This window comes from Ranitomeya imitator, chromosome 1, assembly GCF_032444005.1.
Source record: "Ranitomeya imitator isolate aRanImi1 chromosome 1, aRanImi1.pri, whole genome shotgun sequence".
Lineage (NCBI taxonomy): Eukaryota > Metazoa > Chordata > Amphibia > Anura > Dendrobatidae > Ranitomeya > Ranitomeya imitator.
In genome coordinates, this window is record NC_091282.1 from 1,048,608,355 (window position 1) to 1,048,626,605 (window position 18,251).

Below are 18,251 nucleotides of genomic sequence, written 5' to 3' on the forward strand. Positions count from 1 at the left end.
ATATGAGCATTTAATAGTGCAATTGCCTCTGTTGTGAGTAGGTAAGTGGCAAGAGTCCAAAAAGGAAATAATGAGGTTATCCCATATGGGGAAATTAGATTGGGAAACATTAGGGAGTGAGTAAAGTTGCGATAAATACTCGTGAACTAAATCTGCTCTCTTTTGGATTGCATGCGGTTTGATTTTTTTGTTACGTAAAGCATAGGGAGAAGACTGATCCGTGCGATCTCCAAGCTGTTTAGCTAGCAGTGTATTTGGGTATGATGGCTTTGTCATAATACCACAGACGTGTGTGTAAAGGAGTAGTTTGTCCACTCGCTTCAGTGCCATGTTTTTTAACTGAGCTCTAACGTCTAAGTTTTTTTAAGTATCTTTTTGGAAGGTTTGGAAAGCATATTTGCTTCCAGAATCTTTAGTTTGCTGGCTAGGGCTTATTCTTTTATTTTATAATAATTTTTTAGTCTAACGCCCATGGCAATATACTGTCCACAGAAGATCGATTTGTGGATTTCACATAAAATTGCTTCTGAAAAGATTGATCCCTTAATTAGTCCAAAGTAGTTTTTGTAAACATGGGAGCAGTTCTTCTCAAATAGAAGGTTTATAATAGAACTATTCATTAAATCTCTCCAATGACAGGACCGGGTAAAGATTAAGGAATCATTGACTGAGATCTCTATTGGGGCGCGGTTAGACCATGTCATGAAATCCCAGAAGAAAACTGTGGCTGGCAGCACTTGCTGATAAGGATGCATGTTGAGTTTCCAACTAACCCTGGTTGGAGGTACATACATAAATGCAAAAAAGAACAGTGTCCACTCCATGGAACCCATCTCAGATCCTTAAAGAATACGCAAGAGGGGGTGTTTTTAAAAAAAAAAAAAAAAAAAAAAAGGAGAGAGAGAGAGAGAGAGAGAGAAAGAGATGGTGTGAGAGAGAGAGATGGTGAGAGAGAGAGAGAAAGAGATGGTGAGAGAGAGAAAGAGATGGTGTGAGAGAGAGAGAGAGAGAGAGAGAAAGATGGTGTGAGAGAGAGAGAGAGAGAAAGATGGTGAGAGAGAGAGAGAGAAAGATGGTGAGAGAGAGAGAGATGGTGAGAGAGAGAGAGAGAGAGATGGTGAGAGAGAGAGATGGTGAGAGATGGTGAGAGAGAGAGAGAGAGAGATGGTGAGAGAGAGAAAGAGATGGTGAGAGAGAGAGAGAAAGATGGTGAGAGAGAGAGAGAGAAAGATGGTGAGAGAGAGAGAGAGATGGTGAGAGAGAGAGAAAGAGATGGTGAGAGAGAGAGAGAAAGAGATGGTGAGAGAGAGAGAGAAAGAGATGGTGAGAGAGAGAGAGAGAGATGGTGAGAGAGAGAGATGGTGAGAGATGGTGAGAGAGAGAGAGGGTGAGAGATGGAGAGAGAGAGAGAGAGAGAGAGAGATGGTGAGAGAGAGAGAGGGTGAGAGATGGAGAGAGAGAGAGAGAGAGATGGAGAGAGAGAGAGAGGGTGAGAGATGGAGAGAGAGAGAGAGAGAGATGGTGAGAGAGAGAGAGGGTGAGAGATGGAGAGAGAGAGAGAGAGAGAGAGATGGTGAGAGAGAGAGAGAAAGAGATGGTGAGAGAGAGAGAGAAAGAGATGGTGAGAGAGAGAGAAAGAGATGGTGAGAGAGAGAGAGAAAGAGATGGTGAGAGAGAGAGAGAAAGAGATGGTGAGAGAGAGAGAGAAAGAGATGGTGAGAGAGAGAGAGAAAGAGATGGTGAGAGAGAGAGAGAAAGAGATGGTGAGAGAGAGAGAGAAAGATGGTGAGAGAGAGAGAGAAAGAGATGGTGTGAGAGAGAGAGAGAGAGAAAGATGGTGAGATGGTGAGAGAGAGAGAGAGAGATGGTGAGAGAGAGAGATGGTGAGAGATGGTGAGAGAGAGAGAGAGAGAGAGAGATGGTGAGAGAGAGAGAGAAAGAGATGGTGAGAGAGAGAGAGAGAGAGAGAGAGAAAGAGATGGTGAGAGAGAGAGAGAGAGAAAGAGATGGTGAGAGAGAGAGAGAAAGAGATGGTGTGAGAGAGAGAGAGAGAGAAAGATGGTGAGATGGTGAGAGATGGAGAGAGAGAGAGAGAGAGAGAGATGGTGAGAGAGAGAGAGAAAGAGATGGTGAGAGAGAGAGAGAAAGAGATGGTGAGAGAGAGAGAGAAAGAGATGGTGAGAGAGAGAGAGAAAGAGATGGTGAGAGAGAGAGAGAGAGAAAGAGATGGTGAGAGAGAGAGAGAGAGAAAGAGATGGTGAGAGAGAGAGAGAAAGAGATGGTGAGAGAGAGAGAGAAAGAGATGGTGAGAGAGAGAGAGAAAGAGATGGTGAGAGAGAGAGAGAGAGAAAGAGATGGTGAGAGAGAGAGAGAGAGAAAGAGATGGTGAGAGAGAGAGAGAAAGAGATGGTGAGAGAGAGAGAGAAAGAGATGGTGTGAGAGAGAGAGAAAGATGGTGAGATGGTGAGAGATGGAGAGAGAGAGAGAGAGAGAGAGAGAGATGGTGAGAGAGAGAGAGAAAGAGATGGTGAGAGAGAGAGAGAAAGAGATGGTGAGAGAGAGAGAGAAAGAGATGGTGAGAGAGAGAGAGAAAGAGATGGTGAGAGAGAGAGAGAAAGAGATGGTGAGAGAGAGAGAGAAAGAGATGGTGAGAGAGAGAGAGAAAGAGATGGTGTGAGAGAGAGAGAGAGAGAAAGATGGTGAGATGGTGAGAGAGAGAGAGAGAGATGGTGAGAGAGAGAGATGGTGAGAGATGGTGAGAGAGAGAGAGAGAGAGAGAGAGAGATGGTGAGAGAGAGAGAGAAAGAGATGGTGTGAGAGAGAGAGAGAGAGAAAGATGGTGAGATGGTGAGAGATGGAGAGAGAGAGAGAGAGAGAGAGATGGTGAGAGAGAGAGAGAAAGAGATGGTGAGAGAGAGAGAGAAAGATGGTGAGAGAGAGAGAGAAAGAGATGGTGAGAGAGAGAGAGAAAGAGATGGTGAGAGAGAGAGAGAAAGAGATGGTGAGAGAGAGAGAGAAAGAGATGGTGAGAGAGAGAGAGAAAGAGATGGTGTGAGAGAGAGAGAGAGAAAGATGGTGAGATGGTGAGAGAGAGAGAGAGAGATGGTGAGAGAGAGAGATGGTGAGAGATGGTGAGAGAGAGAGAGAGAGAGAGAGAGAGAGATGGTGAGAGAGAGAGAGAAAGATGGTGAGATGGTGAGAGATGGAGAGAGAGAGAGAGAGAGAGAGATGGTGAGAGAGAGAGAAAGAGATGGTGAGAGAGAGAGAGAAAGAGATGGTGAGAGAGAGAGAGAAAGAGATGGTGAGAGAGAGAGAGAAAGAGATGGTGAGAGAGAGAGAGAAAGATGGTGAGAGAGAGAGAGAGAAAGATGGTGAGAGAGAGAGAGAAAGAGATGGTGAGAGAGAGAGAGAGAAAGAGATGGTGAGAGAGAGAGAGAAAGAGATGGTGAGAGAGAGAGAGAAAGAGAAAGATGGTGAGATGGTGAGAGAGAGAGAGAGAGATGGTGAGAGAGAGAGATGGTGAGAGATGGTGAGAGAGAGAGAGAGAGAGAGAGAGAAAGAGATGGTGAGAGAGAGAGAGAGAGAGAGAGAGAGATGGTGAGAGAGAGAGAGAGAGAGAGAGAGAAAGAGATGGTGAGAGAGAGAGAGAAAGAGATGGTGTGAGAGAGAGAGAGAGAGAGAGAGAGAGAAAGATGGAGAGAGAGAGAGAGAGAGAGAGAGAGAGAGAGAGAGAGAGAGAGAGAGAGAGAGAGAGAGAGAGAGAGAGAGAGAGAGAGAGAATTTTTCTGAATATTTTCTAGTTTCGATCTATCTCAGTATTTGTAAGCCAAAACCAGGAGTGGGTGATAAATACAGAAGTGGTGACGGGTTTCTTCTGATTGTTCCACTCCTGATTTTGGCTTACAAATACTGGAGATAAAATAATGACCCCATACTGAACATGTGCACGTGACCTAAAAGTACATAACTGTACTTATCTTTACTACACCATATCAAATATTGAATTGCAAAAATGTAAAAGGAAACGAAATCAGAGCTCATATATGCAAACTGGTGGGAATTGTGAGGACTTGGATCTAGGCTTCCCAGTTCTGAGCTGTCCTCAATCCCTAGATTAACAGGAGCTGTTCCATGGACACAATTGTTTCTTTATCAGTGTTGTTCATGTGTCAAAGTGTAAAGATTAAAACCCAGGCGTGTCCTTGATTTATAAAGAAAACTAGGTCTGTCCTTGTACACTTTGTTGTTGTGTAATGAGATTATGTAAAGCCACATGTACATGCATTTCACTCTCAGGCCGGCAGCACACACAACGTAAAAAAAAAAAAAAAAAAAAAAACGGTCCGTTTTATACGGACGAGAATCGCACAAATGTTTCCTAAACACTGATCCGTCTGTAATCCGATTGTAATGCGAGGATGCGATTTCCTCGCATGTGAGCGTCCGTTCGAAATCCGTTTGACATCCGTATGGCGATATTTTGTCGGCGTCTTGCAAAATGGACAAATAACGGTTTTTAGGCCTGTAATAAATTAAAAACAGCAGCCAGACACCTATTTATTGTGAGGCTACCAACTTTACCCAACATTTGTTGCTTGTTTTGTGTTAGTTGTGCTTTGTGACAAACATGACAGATAGACTGGCATTGAACCACCACTGAGCGTGTGCTTTTCAATTGTGTTTTCTTCAGATGTTTTTGAGAGGCGTACCCTGTGATTGTGGATCCGCGAAGGAGGAGCAAGAATGTTGGTCCATCCACTTTTGAGGCAAAGGCTAACTAAAAGGACATTTCCCCCATCTAGAATCATGTCTGCGTAGCCATCTTGACAATTATTTGCCATATTCTTGGATGGGCCTTGTTTTTTTTTATTTTTTGGTGATATTGGGCACCCTGAGGTCACGTTTCCGGACACCAGAATGCACAAACCTATTTCTTGAGAGGAGCGGCTTATCCTTACGTTATTGTATGTCTAAACAATGATATGTTGCTGTTCCTAGAATCAGCATAGTTACTTCCCTGCCCTAGGACCCTCCCTCCCCATCGTCCCCTTGATGACTTAAAGTACGTGATGAGTTAACAACTTATTTAGTGTCACCTCAGGGTGCTACTCCCTGTCAAGAGGATGCATTATCTATGTAGTGTTGTTAGATTTTCCTAGCATAAACTCTCTTCATTTCCCGATTTTGGGTATGTTCTTTTGTTCTATTCTATTTGTTCTATTGTTTTCCTGTTATATTTAGCTAACAAATTACGTAACATGTCCTAACATTAACAAGGAGTCATTGTGCTTAAACATGGAACTTTTTATTTTTTGTTTTGTATGAAAATTAGAAAACCATATTTCAAACATATGGTATAATGTTATCCTCACATATCAATGTCCAAATATAAAACCAAACATAAAATTTTTGAATAAAAAAATAGAATGCACTCGCTGTGTCACAAAATCAAAACTACAAATGATGGTAGGTCGGGGGTGGAGAAGGCGGTGGTCCAGATTGGGTTGCTTGCCTAGGTTGCTGGCCAACATCAGTGTCAGCATGTGTGGTGGCAGACAGACCTGGATTCTGTTGGAACCTTCCAGGATCCAGTTGTGGGTTTTGGTATTGTAAATTTTGTAAATGTTGAGGGTTGTCCTGAGTGTAGGGCTGACCAAACTGACTATATCCCCCAATATGGCCATGTCGCCCATACCCATGTTGTGGCCAGCCAACAACATTGGGTATGTTCAAGTGGCCATATTGGGCATGTGCACTATGGCCCATATATTGGCCTTGATGAGGCACATTTGTGAGTGGTGCTAGCTGTGGCGGAGGTGTAGGCATCCGTGCTTGAGTAGGAGGAGGAGCTTGTGGAGGATGAGAGGCTGATTCACCTTGCACTTGATGGCTTACATGTGACTCTATTGGATTATCATTTGTAAGCTGCCACCTTTCTAAAAAAGAAAAAACAGGCCTGGGATTATTGGGTGGGGTACTGGCATCTAGGACTATTTGTATAGCCCCTCTTGTACGCAACCGGAACTCACGGGGAATAGCCCTGAGATACTGTGCCAGACTGCGTCCATATGCCTCCTCCCCATCATCACGAGTCACTGATGACAAGTAATCCAAAACACCTCTGTCCACCTGAGTCCTTGTGACAGAACCTGCTCCTTCTCTTCTTCGCCGGGCTCGCCGTGGGATGCCAGAAGCCTGGGGAGAGGCAGCCAGAGGCATGGTGGGGCTGCTACTGATGGCCTGTTCATCGGGATGTGCAGCCTGGCTTTCTGATTCCGGTGGTGGTAGTGGTGGTGGTGGTGCTGATTGGGTGCTTCTGGAAAGTGATGAGGAAGGACCAGCCTGTTCATCATCATCACCCACTGGATCAATTTGCACCTCTGATTCGGTACCCGTCTCCCTCTCTGTCAGGTTTGACTCAGTGCTATATTTAGAAATTAAATCATATAAATAAAATAAATTCAAGAACCAAAATAAAACAAAAACATAATAAAATTCACTTACGGTCTCAGATCCATCACCGGAGCTAGGAAATTCAGCCTGTCAAAGTAGAGGTATTTCCTCTTGGTAGTTCCATCCGCACCACTCCGGCTCCGCAGCTGTCTCTCCCTCCTATATGAATCCCTACAGCTACGCCAAGTCACATCATTCACTGAAATGTAACACAAAACACAAGTTTTCAAAACACAAATATGGTATGTTCAGACCATAAAAAAATTGACTTGGAAAACAAGAACAAGCAATTAATTAAACCACCAAAAAAAAAAAGGGTGGAAATGGACCTTCATCAGAACATACTTGAAAAGGAAAGTAACTACAATGATGATTTTTTGATTCACCTATATACTGGCTAAGATAGGGGCAAAACATCACCAAGAAATGGTTAAATTTTTGAATGAAAAATGTGGTGATTAATGCATAGCCAAGTAATGGGGACAACATACATTGCGGCCCAAAATTTAAAGGGTAAACATTCACACATAACAATGTGCCGTAATACTTAGAAAAAGCTGGTTATCTGACAAGGAGGACACTTTTGCTAAATTCCCCCCCCCCTCAAACTACAAAAATGCACATTTTACTGTGTTGACAAAACCCCCCAAAAAATACATTAGTGTACTTACTAATTCTCTCCTGGTCCTCCCGAGATCTGTCTGCATAATCTGGGAACATTTGGCAACATATTCTTCTCCACGCTGCCTCCTTGCATGCCCGGTCGGCATAGTGGGCATCTCTCTGGTCCCATAGTTCTGGTCTCTCTTGGACCAGAACTATGAGCATCTCGACGTTAATTAGCGTCGACATGCTTGTAGGAATCCGTGGAGGCGTTGTTCCTGGTTTTTTTAACTCTCCCAGTGTAATTAGCATGCCAAAGCTTCCTGGCAATGCCTGATGCAATTTCCTGTCACCTGGCAAAGTCTGGCGATTTAATCGCAAGTCACACTTGTGGTCCGTTTGTAATCCGATTTTTCATCGCATCCATAGACTTGCATTGGCGAGTCCGATCCGATAATCGGTGACAATCGCAGCATGCTGCGATTGTCTCGGACCGAGGAAAACGGGCGTCAAAAAGTCGGCTGCTGGGAGCGGCCCCATATGTTAACATTGGTCCGAGTGCAATGCGATGTTTTATCGCATTGCACTCGGCCGTTTTAAACGCCAGTGTGACGCCGGCCTCAGTGTAATACATTGTGGTATTCCAGGTGCAAGGCCTGAGAGAGGCGCTGCATGACAGAGATTTTCTATTCATCCCTTAGTCATGTACCACTGCTCAGGTCCTTCATTAGGCTGCCGACACACTAAGGCTGCCGTCACACTAGCAGTATTTGGTCAGTATTTTACATCAGTATTTGTAAGCCAGAACCAGGAGTGGAACAATCAGAGGAAACGTATAATAGAAGCACATGCACCACTTATCTATTTATCACCCACTCCTGGTTTTGGCTTACAAATACTGATGTAAAATACTGACCAAATACTGCTAGTGTGACGGCAGCATTAAGCGTGGTACAGTGTTTGCTTTGCACACAATATATAAATTACGTTTCATATGTGAATTAAAGTAAAGGTGTCAGATTCATGTTGCCCGAACCAGAGGAGGCATGAATCAAGACACCAGATGCTCGATTGCAGACAGGTATATTTTCTCTGAAACGCTGCAGTATTTCATACAAAACATGCTTTGAAGAGTCAGTCAGGGACCATGACTATCCCGAGGCCGATTCAGACATGTCTCTTCCTAGGTACACACACACACACACAGAAAGACCTATTAGTCAACTGGAGTGGGCCAAGGAGAAACAGTCCAGGACAGGCATCAGACTAGTCACCAGAAACACCGTCTCCGGACGACTTTTGTTATGTTTTCTCTGAAAAACTAAACTGTTCTTGGATGCAATTTGCAGCCAGTGTTTTGATTCAGTTCAGCATTGGACACCTCCCCCTGTTTGGTGTGCGCTCCAGCGATGAGCCCGCACCTTTTCCTGCACATGATAGCTGATCTGATCAGCTAACATGTGCCCAGAACAGCGGCGTGTGGAATTGTGATTCACCTGCAGCTGTTAACATGTTAAATGCCACTGTCAAACTCTGACATTTAACATGGACGCGCTTCCTGCCCATCGGCGCCCGTGTCACATGACCGCGGGTCGCCGATGGGTTGGCATGACAACAGGAGATCCCTGTGGTTTTCATTTGTGGATCGCTATGAGCGCCGTCTGGTGGTCGGCGCTCATAGCAAGTGAGCCCATCTGCTATATAGAGCAGGGCTGCAGCTCTGTTCTACGTAGCAGAGGAAATCAGACAAGTGCAGCTTCTAGTTTCCCATGGAGACTATTGAAGCAAGTAAAAAAAAAAAAATAAATAATGTTTTACCAATAATTAACCCCTTTCTGACATCGGACGCACTATCCCGTCGAGGTGGGGTGGGCCCCTATGACCACGGACGGGATAGTACGTCCAGCGCGATCGGCGGCGCTCACGGGGGGGAGCGCGGCCGAGTGTCAGCTGCCTATCGCAGCTGACATCCGGCAATATGTGCCGGGAGCGGTCACGGACCGTCCCCGGCACATTAACCCCTGGCACACCGCGATCAAAGATGATCGCGATGTGCCGGCGGTGCAGGGAAGCATCGCGCAGGGAGGGGGCTCCATGCGGGCTTCCCTGAGCCCCCCGCAGCAACGCGATGTGATCGCGTTGCTGCGAGGGTCTTACCTCCCTCCCTGCTTGCTCCAGACCCAGATCCAAGATGGCCGCGGATCCGGGTCCTGCAGGGAGGGAGGTGGCTTCACAGAGCCTGCTCAGAGCAGGCACTGTGAAGCATCCTGCACTGCTATCAGATCGGTGATCTGACAGAGTGCTGTGCAAACTGTCAGATCATCGATCTGTGATGTCCCCCCCGGGACAACGTAAAAAATAATTTTTCCAAAAGTGTAAAAAAAAAAAAAAAAAAAAATATTCCTAAATAATGAAAAAAAAAAAATATTATTCCCATAAATACATTTCTTTATCTAAATAAATAAAAAAAAAAACAATAAAAGTACATATATTTAGTATTGCCGCGTCCGTAACGGCCCGACCTATAAAACTGGCCCACTAGTTAACCCCTTCAGTAAACACCGTAAGAAAAAAAAAAAAAAAAACGAGGCAAAAAACAACGCTTTATTATCATACTGCCGAACAAAAAGTGGAATGACACGCGATCAAAAGGACAGATATAAATAACCATGGTACCAGTGAAAGCGTCATCTTGTCCCGCAAAAAATGAGCTGCCATACAGCATTATCAGCAAAAAAATAAAAAAGTTATATAGTCCTGAGAATAAAGCGATGCCAAAATAATTATTTTTTCTATAAAATAGTTTTTATCGCATAAAAGCGCCAAAACATAAAAAAAAATGATATAAATGAGGTGTAGCTGTAATCGTACTGATGCGAAGAATAAAACTGCTTTATCAATTTTACCAAACACGGAACGGTATAAACGCCTCCCCCAAAAGAAATTCATGAATAGCTGGTTTTTGGTCATTTTGCCTCACAAAAATCGGAATAAAAAGCGATCAAAAAATGTCACGTGCCCGAAAATGTTACCAATAAAAACGTCAACTCGTCCCGCAAAAAACAAGACCTCACATGACTCTGTGGACCAAAATATGGAAAAATTATAGCTCTCAAAATGTGGTAACGCAAAAAATATTTTTTGCAATAAAAAGCGTCTTTCAGTGTGTGACGGCTGCCAATCATAAAAATCCGCTAAAAAACCCACTATAAAAGTAAATCAAACCCCCCTTCATCACCCCCTTAGTTAGGGAAAAATTTAAAAAATGTATTTATTTCCATTTTCCCATTAGGGCTAGGGCTAGGGTTAGGGCTAGGGCTAGGGCTAAAGTTACAGTTAGGGTTTAGATTACATTTACAGTTGGGAATAGGGTTGGGATTAGGGTTAGGGGTGTGTCAGGGTTAGAGGTGTGGTTAGGGTTACCATTGGAATTAGGGTTAGGGGTGTGTTTGGATTAGGGTTTCAGTTATAATTGGGGGGTTTCCACTGTTTAGGCACATCAGGGGCTCTCCAAAAGCGACATGGCGTCCGATCTCAATTCCAGCCAATTCTGCGTTGAAACAGTCAAACAGTGCTTCTTCCCTTCCGAGCTCTCCCGCGTGCCCAAACAGGGGTTTAACCCAACATATGGGGTATCAGCGTACTCAGGACAAATAGGACAACAACTGTTGGGGTCCAATTTCTCCTGTTACCCTCGGGAAAATACAAAACTGTGGGCTAAAAAATAATTTTGGGGGGAAAGATTTTTTTTTTTAATTTTCACGGCTCTGCGTTACAAACTGTAGTGAAACACTTGGGGGTTCAAAGCTCTCACAACACATCTAGATGAGTTCCTTAGGGGGTCTAGTTTCCAAAATGGTGTCACTTGTGGGGGGTTTCTACTGTTTAGGTACATTAGGGGCTCTGCAAACGCAATGTGACACCTGCAGACCATTCCATCTAAGTCTGCATTTAAATGGCACCCCTTCCCTTCCGAGCCCTCCCATGCGCCCAAACAGTGGTTTCCCACTGGTGTTGTAGAAATGAGAAATTGCTGGTCAACTTTTCACCCTTATAACTCCCTAACAAAAAAAAATTTTGGTTCCAAAATTGTGCTGATGTAAAGTAGACATGTGGGAAATGTTATTTATTAAGTATTTTGTGTGACATATCTCTGTGATTTAATTGCATAAAAATTCAAAGTTGGAAAATTGCGAAATTTTCATAATTTTCGCCAAATTTCCGTTTTTTTCACAAATAAACGCAGGTACTATCAAAGAATTTTTACCATTGTCATGAGGTACAATATGTCACGAGAAAACAATGTCAGATTCACTGGGATCCGTTGAAGCGTTCCAGAGTTATAACCTCATAAAGGGACAGTGGTCAGAATTGTAAAAATTGGCCCGGTCATTAACGTGCAAACCACCCTTGGGGGTAAAGGGGTTAAAAAATAAAAATATAAAAGTTCAAATCACCCCCCTTTCGCTCCATTCAAAATAAAACAAAAAAAAAAAATCAAATATACACACATTTGGTATTGCAACGTTCAGAATCACCCAATCAATATATAGAAAGGAATTAATCCAAATTGGTAAACAGAACGAGAAAAAAAAAAAAATCGAAATGCCTGAATTACGTTTTTTTGGTCGCTGCAACATTGCAATAACAGACGATCAAAGGATTGGATCTGCACCAAAATGGGATCATTAAAAATGTCAGATCGGCGCGCCAAAAATAAGCCGTCACCCAGCCCCAGATCCCAAAAAATGGAGACGCTACTGGTTTCGGAAAATTTTTTTTTTTTTTTTATTTTTTTTTACACACAAACTTTGGAATTTTTTTTTTCATCACTTAGATAAAAAAAATAACATACATGTTTGGGGTCTAGGAACTCGTAATTACCTGGAAAAGCATAATGGCAGGTCAATTTTAGCATTTAGTGGACATAGTAAAAAAGCCAAATAAAAAACAAGTGTGGGATTGCATTTTCACCGCACTTGGAATGTTTTCTTTTACATGACATGGTTAAACCAGTGGTGTCTTTCAAAAGCACAACTCGTCTCGCAAAAAAGCCCTCACATGGCCATTTTGACCAAAAAAAAAAAAAAAAAGTTATGGCTCTGGCAAGAAGGGGAGCAAAAATTTAAAATGCAAAACCAAAAATACCCCTGATCGTTAAGGGGCTAATTACAGCATTAGGGGACAGCATCCCCTTAGGCCAGTCTCACACGTCCAGATAATTCCGGTATAGGAAAAAAATCGGTACCGGAATTATCCGTGTCCATGTGCCAGTGCATTTCTGTGGCAACATCAGTGTGGCACACGTGCAGGGCCGGCTCCAGGTTTTTGAGGGCTCCGGGCGAAAGAGTCTCAGTGGGCCCCCCCTTTAACACATACCCCGATTCATGATCGCATATAAACACAGCCATGTAGTATATAACACTGCCCACGTAGTATATAGCAGCCCATGTAGTATATAGCAGCCCACGTAGCATATAGCAGCCCACGTAGCATATAGCAGCCCATGTAGCATATAGCAGCCCACGTAGCATATAGCAGCCCATGTAGTATATAGCACAGCCCACGTAGTATATAGCAGCCCATGTAGTATATAGCAGCCCACGTAGCATATAGCAGCCCATGTAGTATATAGCGCAGCCCACGTAGTATATAGCAGCGCAGCCCACGTAGTATATAGCAGCGCAGCCCACGTAGTATATAGCAGCGCAGCCCACGTAGTATATAGCAGCGCAGCCCACGTAGTATATAGCAGCGCAGCCCACGTAGTATATAGCAGCGCAGCCCACGTAGTATATAGCAGCGCCACTCACTCAGGCACTGGTATGACTAGGAGCTCCTCCTGAATCTGCCTCATAACTTCAGCAGCATGGCAGCCAGCCAGGGGCGGAGATCAGAGCAGAGAACGTGCTCTCTCCGCCCACAAACAATGTCACACTGGCTGCCTTCTCTTAACCCCTATGTGTGCCTGCCTGCCTGGCTGCACTGACTGAGTGAGAAGATGCTTGTGTCAGAGAGAGCATGTTCTCCTGCTCTGCTCTCCCAGCTGTATCTATGACAGGGTGAGTGGGCCCCCCTCTCTCTCTAGGGCCCCGGCATTTGCCCAGGTGCGCCGGGTGCTGACGCCGGCCCTGCACACGTGTGCCCACCGGGTACCACACGCACCGTGCTGGGTACCACACGCACCAGCATCTGTTGCTGAAGCCCCATTCATATCTTCCCTGCAGCAGCGTTTACTGGAGAAGATATGAATAATTGTGTGTAAAATCAAGATCCAGGTCCCCCCCCTGCTCCCACCCCCTGAGCGCCCCTTCCCGCTGTGATGAATACTCACCCAGCTCCCTCACTGGCTGGCGCTGCTTCCTGTCCGCACCTTGTACTGTATGAGCAGTCACGTGGGGCCGCCGATTACAGTCATGAATATGCGGCTCCACCTCCCATAGGGGTGGAGCCGCATATTCATTACTGTAAATGAGCTGCCCCACGTGACCGCTCATACAGTACAAGGTGCGGCAAGGACAGGACGCTGCTGCGAGGGAGCCGGGTGAGTATTTTAAGCACAGGGGGGGGGCGCACAGGGGGTGGGAGCGGCTTTTGGGGCCTGGTTCTTGATTTTACACACAATTATTCATATTTTCTCTACAGCAAACGCTGCTGTAGAGAAGATATGAATGGCGGCTTCAGCACCAGTGGGGCGGGACTGCGCTTAATGTAGCACTGTCTCCTGCATGGCACACGGACAACGTCCGTGTGCGGTACGTGTTTTACACGGACCCATTGACTTTAATGGGTCCGTGTAATCCGTGCGCTCCCACGAACACTGACATCTCTCCGTGTTTGGCACACGGAGACACGGTCCGAAAAAAAAAAAAAAAAAAAAAAAAAAATCAATGATATCTGCACAGATGCATTGATTTTTATGTGTCTACGTGTGTCAGTGGCTCCGGTACGTGAGGAAAATGTCACCTCACGTACCGGAGCCACAGACGTGTGAAACCGGCCTAAGGGATTAAGTAGCTACTTAATCCCTTAGGGGGATGAAAATGTTATATTTTTCTGCTTTCATTTCCCCCCCTTTTTCCAAAAAACATTTCTTTATTTTTCTATGGACATATCCAAATACAGTGGGGGAAAGAAATCTTTGATACACTGCTGATTTTGCAAGTTTTCCCACCTATAAGGAATGGAGAGGTCTGTAATTTTTATTGTAGATTCACTTCAACTGTGAGAGACAGAATCTTTAAAAAAAAAAGAAATTCTATAAAATCACATTGTATGATTTTTACATAATTAGTTTGCATTTTATTGCATTAAATAAGTATTTGATACAATAGAAAAACAGAATTTAATATTTGACACAGAAACCTTTGTTTTCAATTACAGAGGTCAGATGTTTCCTGTAGTTCTTGACCAAGTTTGCACACACTGCAGCAGGGATTTTGGCCCACTCCTCCATACAGATCTTTCAGGTTTCGGGGCTGTTGCTGGGTAAGGCCGATTTAACATGTCAGTGGCTCCGGTATGTGAGGTGACAGTTTCCTCACGTACCTGAGACACTGACTCACGTAGACACATTAAAATCAATGTGTCTCTGCACATATCAGCGTGTTTTCACGAACCGTGTGTCCGTTTGAAAAACACGGAGACATGTCAGTGTTCGTGGGAGCGCACGTATTACACGGACCCATTAAAGTCAATGGGTCTGTGCAAAACACGTACCGCACACGGATGCTGTCCGTGTGCAGTCCATGTGCCATGCAGGAGACAGCGCTACAGTAAGCGCTGTCCCCCCAGCGTGGTGCTGAAGCCGCCATTCATTTTTTTCTCTCCAGCAGCGTTCGCTGGAGAGAAGATATGAAAAATCTTTTTTTTTTTTGGTGTTTAAAATAAAGATCCCTGTCCCCAACTCCCTCCCACCCCCTGCGCGGCTAATAAAATACTTACCCGGCTCCCTCGCTGGCGCTGCTTCCTGTCCTCGCCGCAGCTTCTCCTGTATGAGCAGTCACGTGGTGTCGCCCATTACAGTGATGAATATGTGGCTCCACCTCCCATAGGTACCCAGTCGGCACACGGGCGGATGCCGCACGTGTGCCACACTGATGTGCCACGTGAGCACACGGACAATTCCGGTACCGGAATTATCTGGACGTGTGGGACAGGTCTAACATTGAGTTTCAGCTTCCTCCAACGATTTTCTATTGGGTTCAGGTTTGGAGACTGGCTAGGACACTCCAGGACCTTGAAATGTTTCTTAGGCCAAAGTCACACATGCAAGAAACACGTCCGTGTCTCGCATGTGAAAAGCAAGCTCTGGCGCCGGCACTTGGGAGCGGAGCGTGCAGCTCCATGTGTTGCTATGCGGCCGCACGCTCTGCTACAAAGTCTGGCGCCAGAGCTTGCTTTTCACATGCGAGACACGGACGTGTTTCTCGCATGTGTGACTCTGGCCTTACAGAGCCACTATTTAGTTACCCTGGCTGTATGTTTTGGATCATTGCCATGCTGTAAGATCAAGCCATGATCAATCTTCAATGCTTTTGCTGAGAAAAAGAGGTTGTTGGCCAAAATCTCGCTATATATGACCCCATCCATCCTCCCTTCAATATGGTGCAGTCCTGTCCCCTCTGCAGAAAAGCACCCCCAAAGTATGATGTTTCGGGTTGGAGTGTGATTGATTGAGTGTGGGGACAGGTTATATATATATATATATAATTTATTTTTTTATTTTTTTTTTACAGGTAACGAGTGCAGAGTAGGATGGACTCTTAAAGAGAAACTAACAGGTCTGTGAGAGCCAGAATTCTTGCTAGTTGGTGATCAAATACTTATTTCATGCAATAACATTCAAACATACAGTGTGATTTTCTGTTTATTTTAAAAAATGTCTCACAGTTGAATTGCACCTACGATAAAAATTTGTAGGTGGGAAAACTTGCAAAATCAACAGTGTATCAAATACTTATTTTCCCCATTGTAAATGGTTGTTTTTTGTGGGAGTTGTAGCTTTGAGCGACACCATTCACTTTTCCCTACTATGTACTGAAAAACAAGAAAAAAAAAAATCCAATGCATTGAAATTACGAAATAAACAAAATACATAGTGCAATTCCGTCATATTTGGGGGAAATTTGTTTTTATGGCGTTAATGGTGTAGTAAAAATTACCTGGGCAACATGATTTTCCACATCCATACAATTACGGTTGGACCAAACTTGTCCAAATTTGTTTGTATTTTAGAAGTAAAAAAATTGTGTTTTCATTTTTTGAAACCAGTAATTTTTTATTTTTTATTTTTCTGTCCATGTAGTAGGGTAAGAGCTTGTTTTTTGTGAGCTGATATTTTTATTGATATGATTTTGAGGTACATGTGAAATTTCGATCTTTTCATTGTATTTTTGTGAGGACATACAGCGATCCATAAAAATTGTATTTCTGATTTTTCTCTTCCAGGTATTTAACATAAGGTTAAATAATTTTATATTTTGATACATTTGATTTTTTGGACACAATAATACAAAATATGATTATTTAGAAAAACAATTCCTCAATTTATGAAAGGGGATTTTGGCGAGTTAATAATTTTTATTGTTGTTTTATAAATTGTTTTATTTAGTCTATTGAAGTTCATCCAACCTTAGCTTTACAGGAGGACCAAGATGTCATGTACAAGGGCCTTCCGCACCATGACCCTATACACTGAGCTCAGGGATTGGTTACAGGGGTGTTGCGTCACTGCTACAGCCAAAACACTAAAAACGCAGCAGTTTTGGAAAGCCAGTGCTGGACCCAGTGTGGGCGAGTACCTGCTGTGCTTGTTATTATAGGTATTTCAAAGTGTTTGGAGTCCCCTCTCCAGAAAGTGGACCCCTGAATGTGGACATACCTTTAACAGATTTTTCTTTCGGCATACGACAGAACAGGCATTTCTGTAATATATGATGTGTGCAAACATGTCATGTTCGTTATTAGTAATGGTATTTGACATTGGGACTGATACCGTTTTAAAATTCATGGGGACAAAGAACAGTCAACGCCATTAAGCCATGCTTCTCTTTCTAAGGCCGGTTTCACACGTCAGGGGCTCCGGTACGTGAGGTGACAGTTTCCTCACGTACCGGAGACACTGACTCACGTAGACACATTAAAATCAATGTGTCTCTGCACATGTCAGCGTGTTTTCACGGACCGTGTGTCCGTTTGGAAAATACGGAGACATGTCAGTGTTCGTGGGAGTGCACATATTACACGGACCCAATGGGAGGTGGAGCCGCATATTCATCACTAATAGGCGGCACCACGTGACCGCTCATACAGGAGAAGCTGCGGCGAGGATAGGAAGCAGCGCCAGCGAGGGAGCTGGGTAAGTATTTTATTAACAGCGGGGGGACACACAGGGGGTGGGAGGGAGTTGGGGACAGGGATCTTTATTTTAAACACCCCCCCAAAAAAAAGAAAAGAAAAGATTTTTCATAGCTTCTCTCCAGCGAACGCTGCTGGAGAGAAGAAATGAATGGCGGCTTCAGCACCAGATGCAGGGGTCAGCGCTTAACTGTAGCGCTGTCTCCTGCACGGTGCGTGTGGTACCCAGTCGGCACAAGGATGCCGCACGTGTGCCACACTGATGTACCACAGGAGCACACTGACACGGATAATTCCGGTATCGGAATTATCTGGACGTGTGAGACTGGCCTAAAAGTGTATCATACTTAATGCCTAACAAATCCCAAACTTGAAATAGAAAAAAAAAAAAAAAAAATAAGGAATGCCACACAACATTTTTCTTATGTATAAAATACAATAATCCAGAAAATGTGATAATCGGATTATCACAATATGTACGATCCTATGAGAAGAATCAGACAATGATGAGAGAAACAATTAACCCCTTAGTGACAGCCAATTTTGACCAGGTCAAATATTTTAAATCTGACCAGTGTCACTTTATGTGGTTATAACTCAGGAACACTTCAATGGATCCCAGTGTATCTGAGATTATTTTTTCATGACATATTGTACTTCATAATAGTAGTCAAATGTGTTCAATATGAGTTGCGTTTGTAAAAATCATGGAAATTTGGCTAAAATTTGGAACCATTTTCACATTTTTAATTCTTATTGCCTTAAACCAGAGAGTTCAGTCACACAAAATAGTTAATAAATAGCATTTCCCACATGTCTAGATCTGCATTATTTTT

General features: G+C 43.9%; 2 protein-coding genes across 4 annotated transcripts in view; both read right to left on the reverse strand.

The window, feature by feature from the left end:
- LOC138656831 (lecithin retinol acyltransferase-like) overlaps positions 1-18,251 on the reverse strand; it is a 76,886-nt gene that overhangs the window by 19,323 nt on the left and 39,312 nt on the right. The window lies entirely within an intron of this gene.
- LOC138656829 (uncharacterized) lies at positions 5,294-6,630 on the reverse strand. The gene is made up of 2 exons (XM_069744103.1): positions 6,505-6,630; positions 5,294-6,424 (listed from the first exon to the last, which is right to left on the reverse strand). Exons 1-2 carry the CDS (start codon positions 6,516-6,518, stop codon positions 5,455-5,457), a joined length of 984 nt encoding a protein of 327 aa, XP_069600204.1. The 5' UTR covers positions 6,519-6,630; the 3' UTR covers positions 5,294-5,454.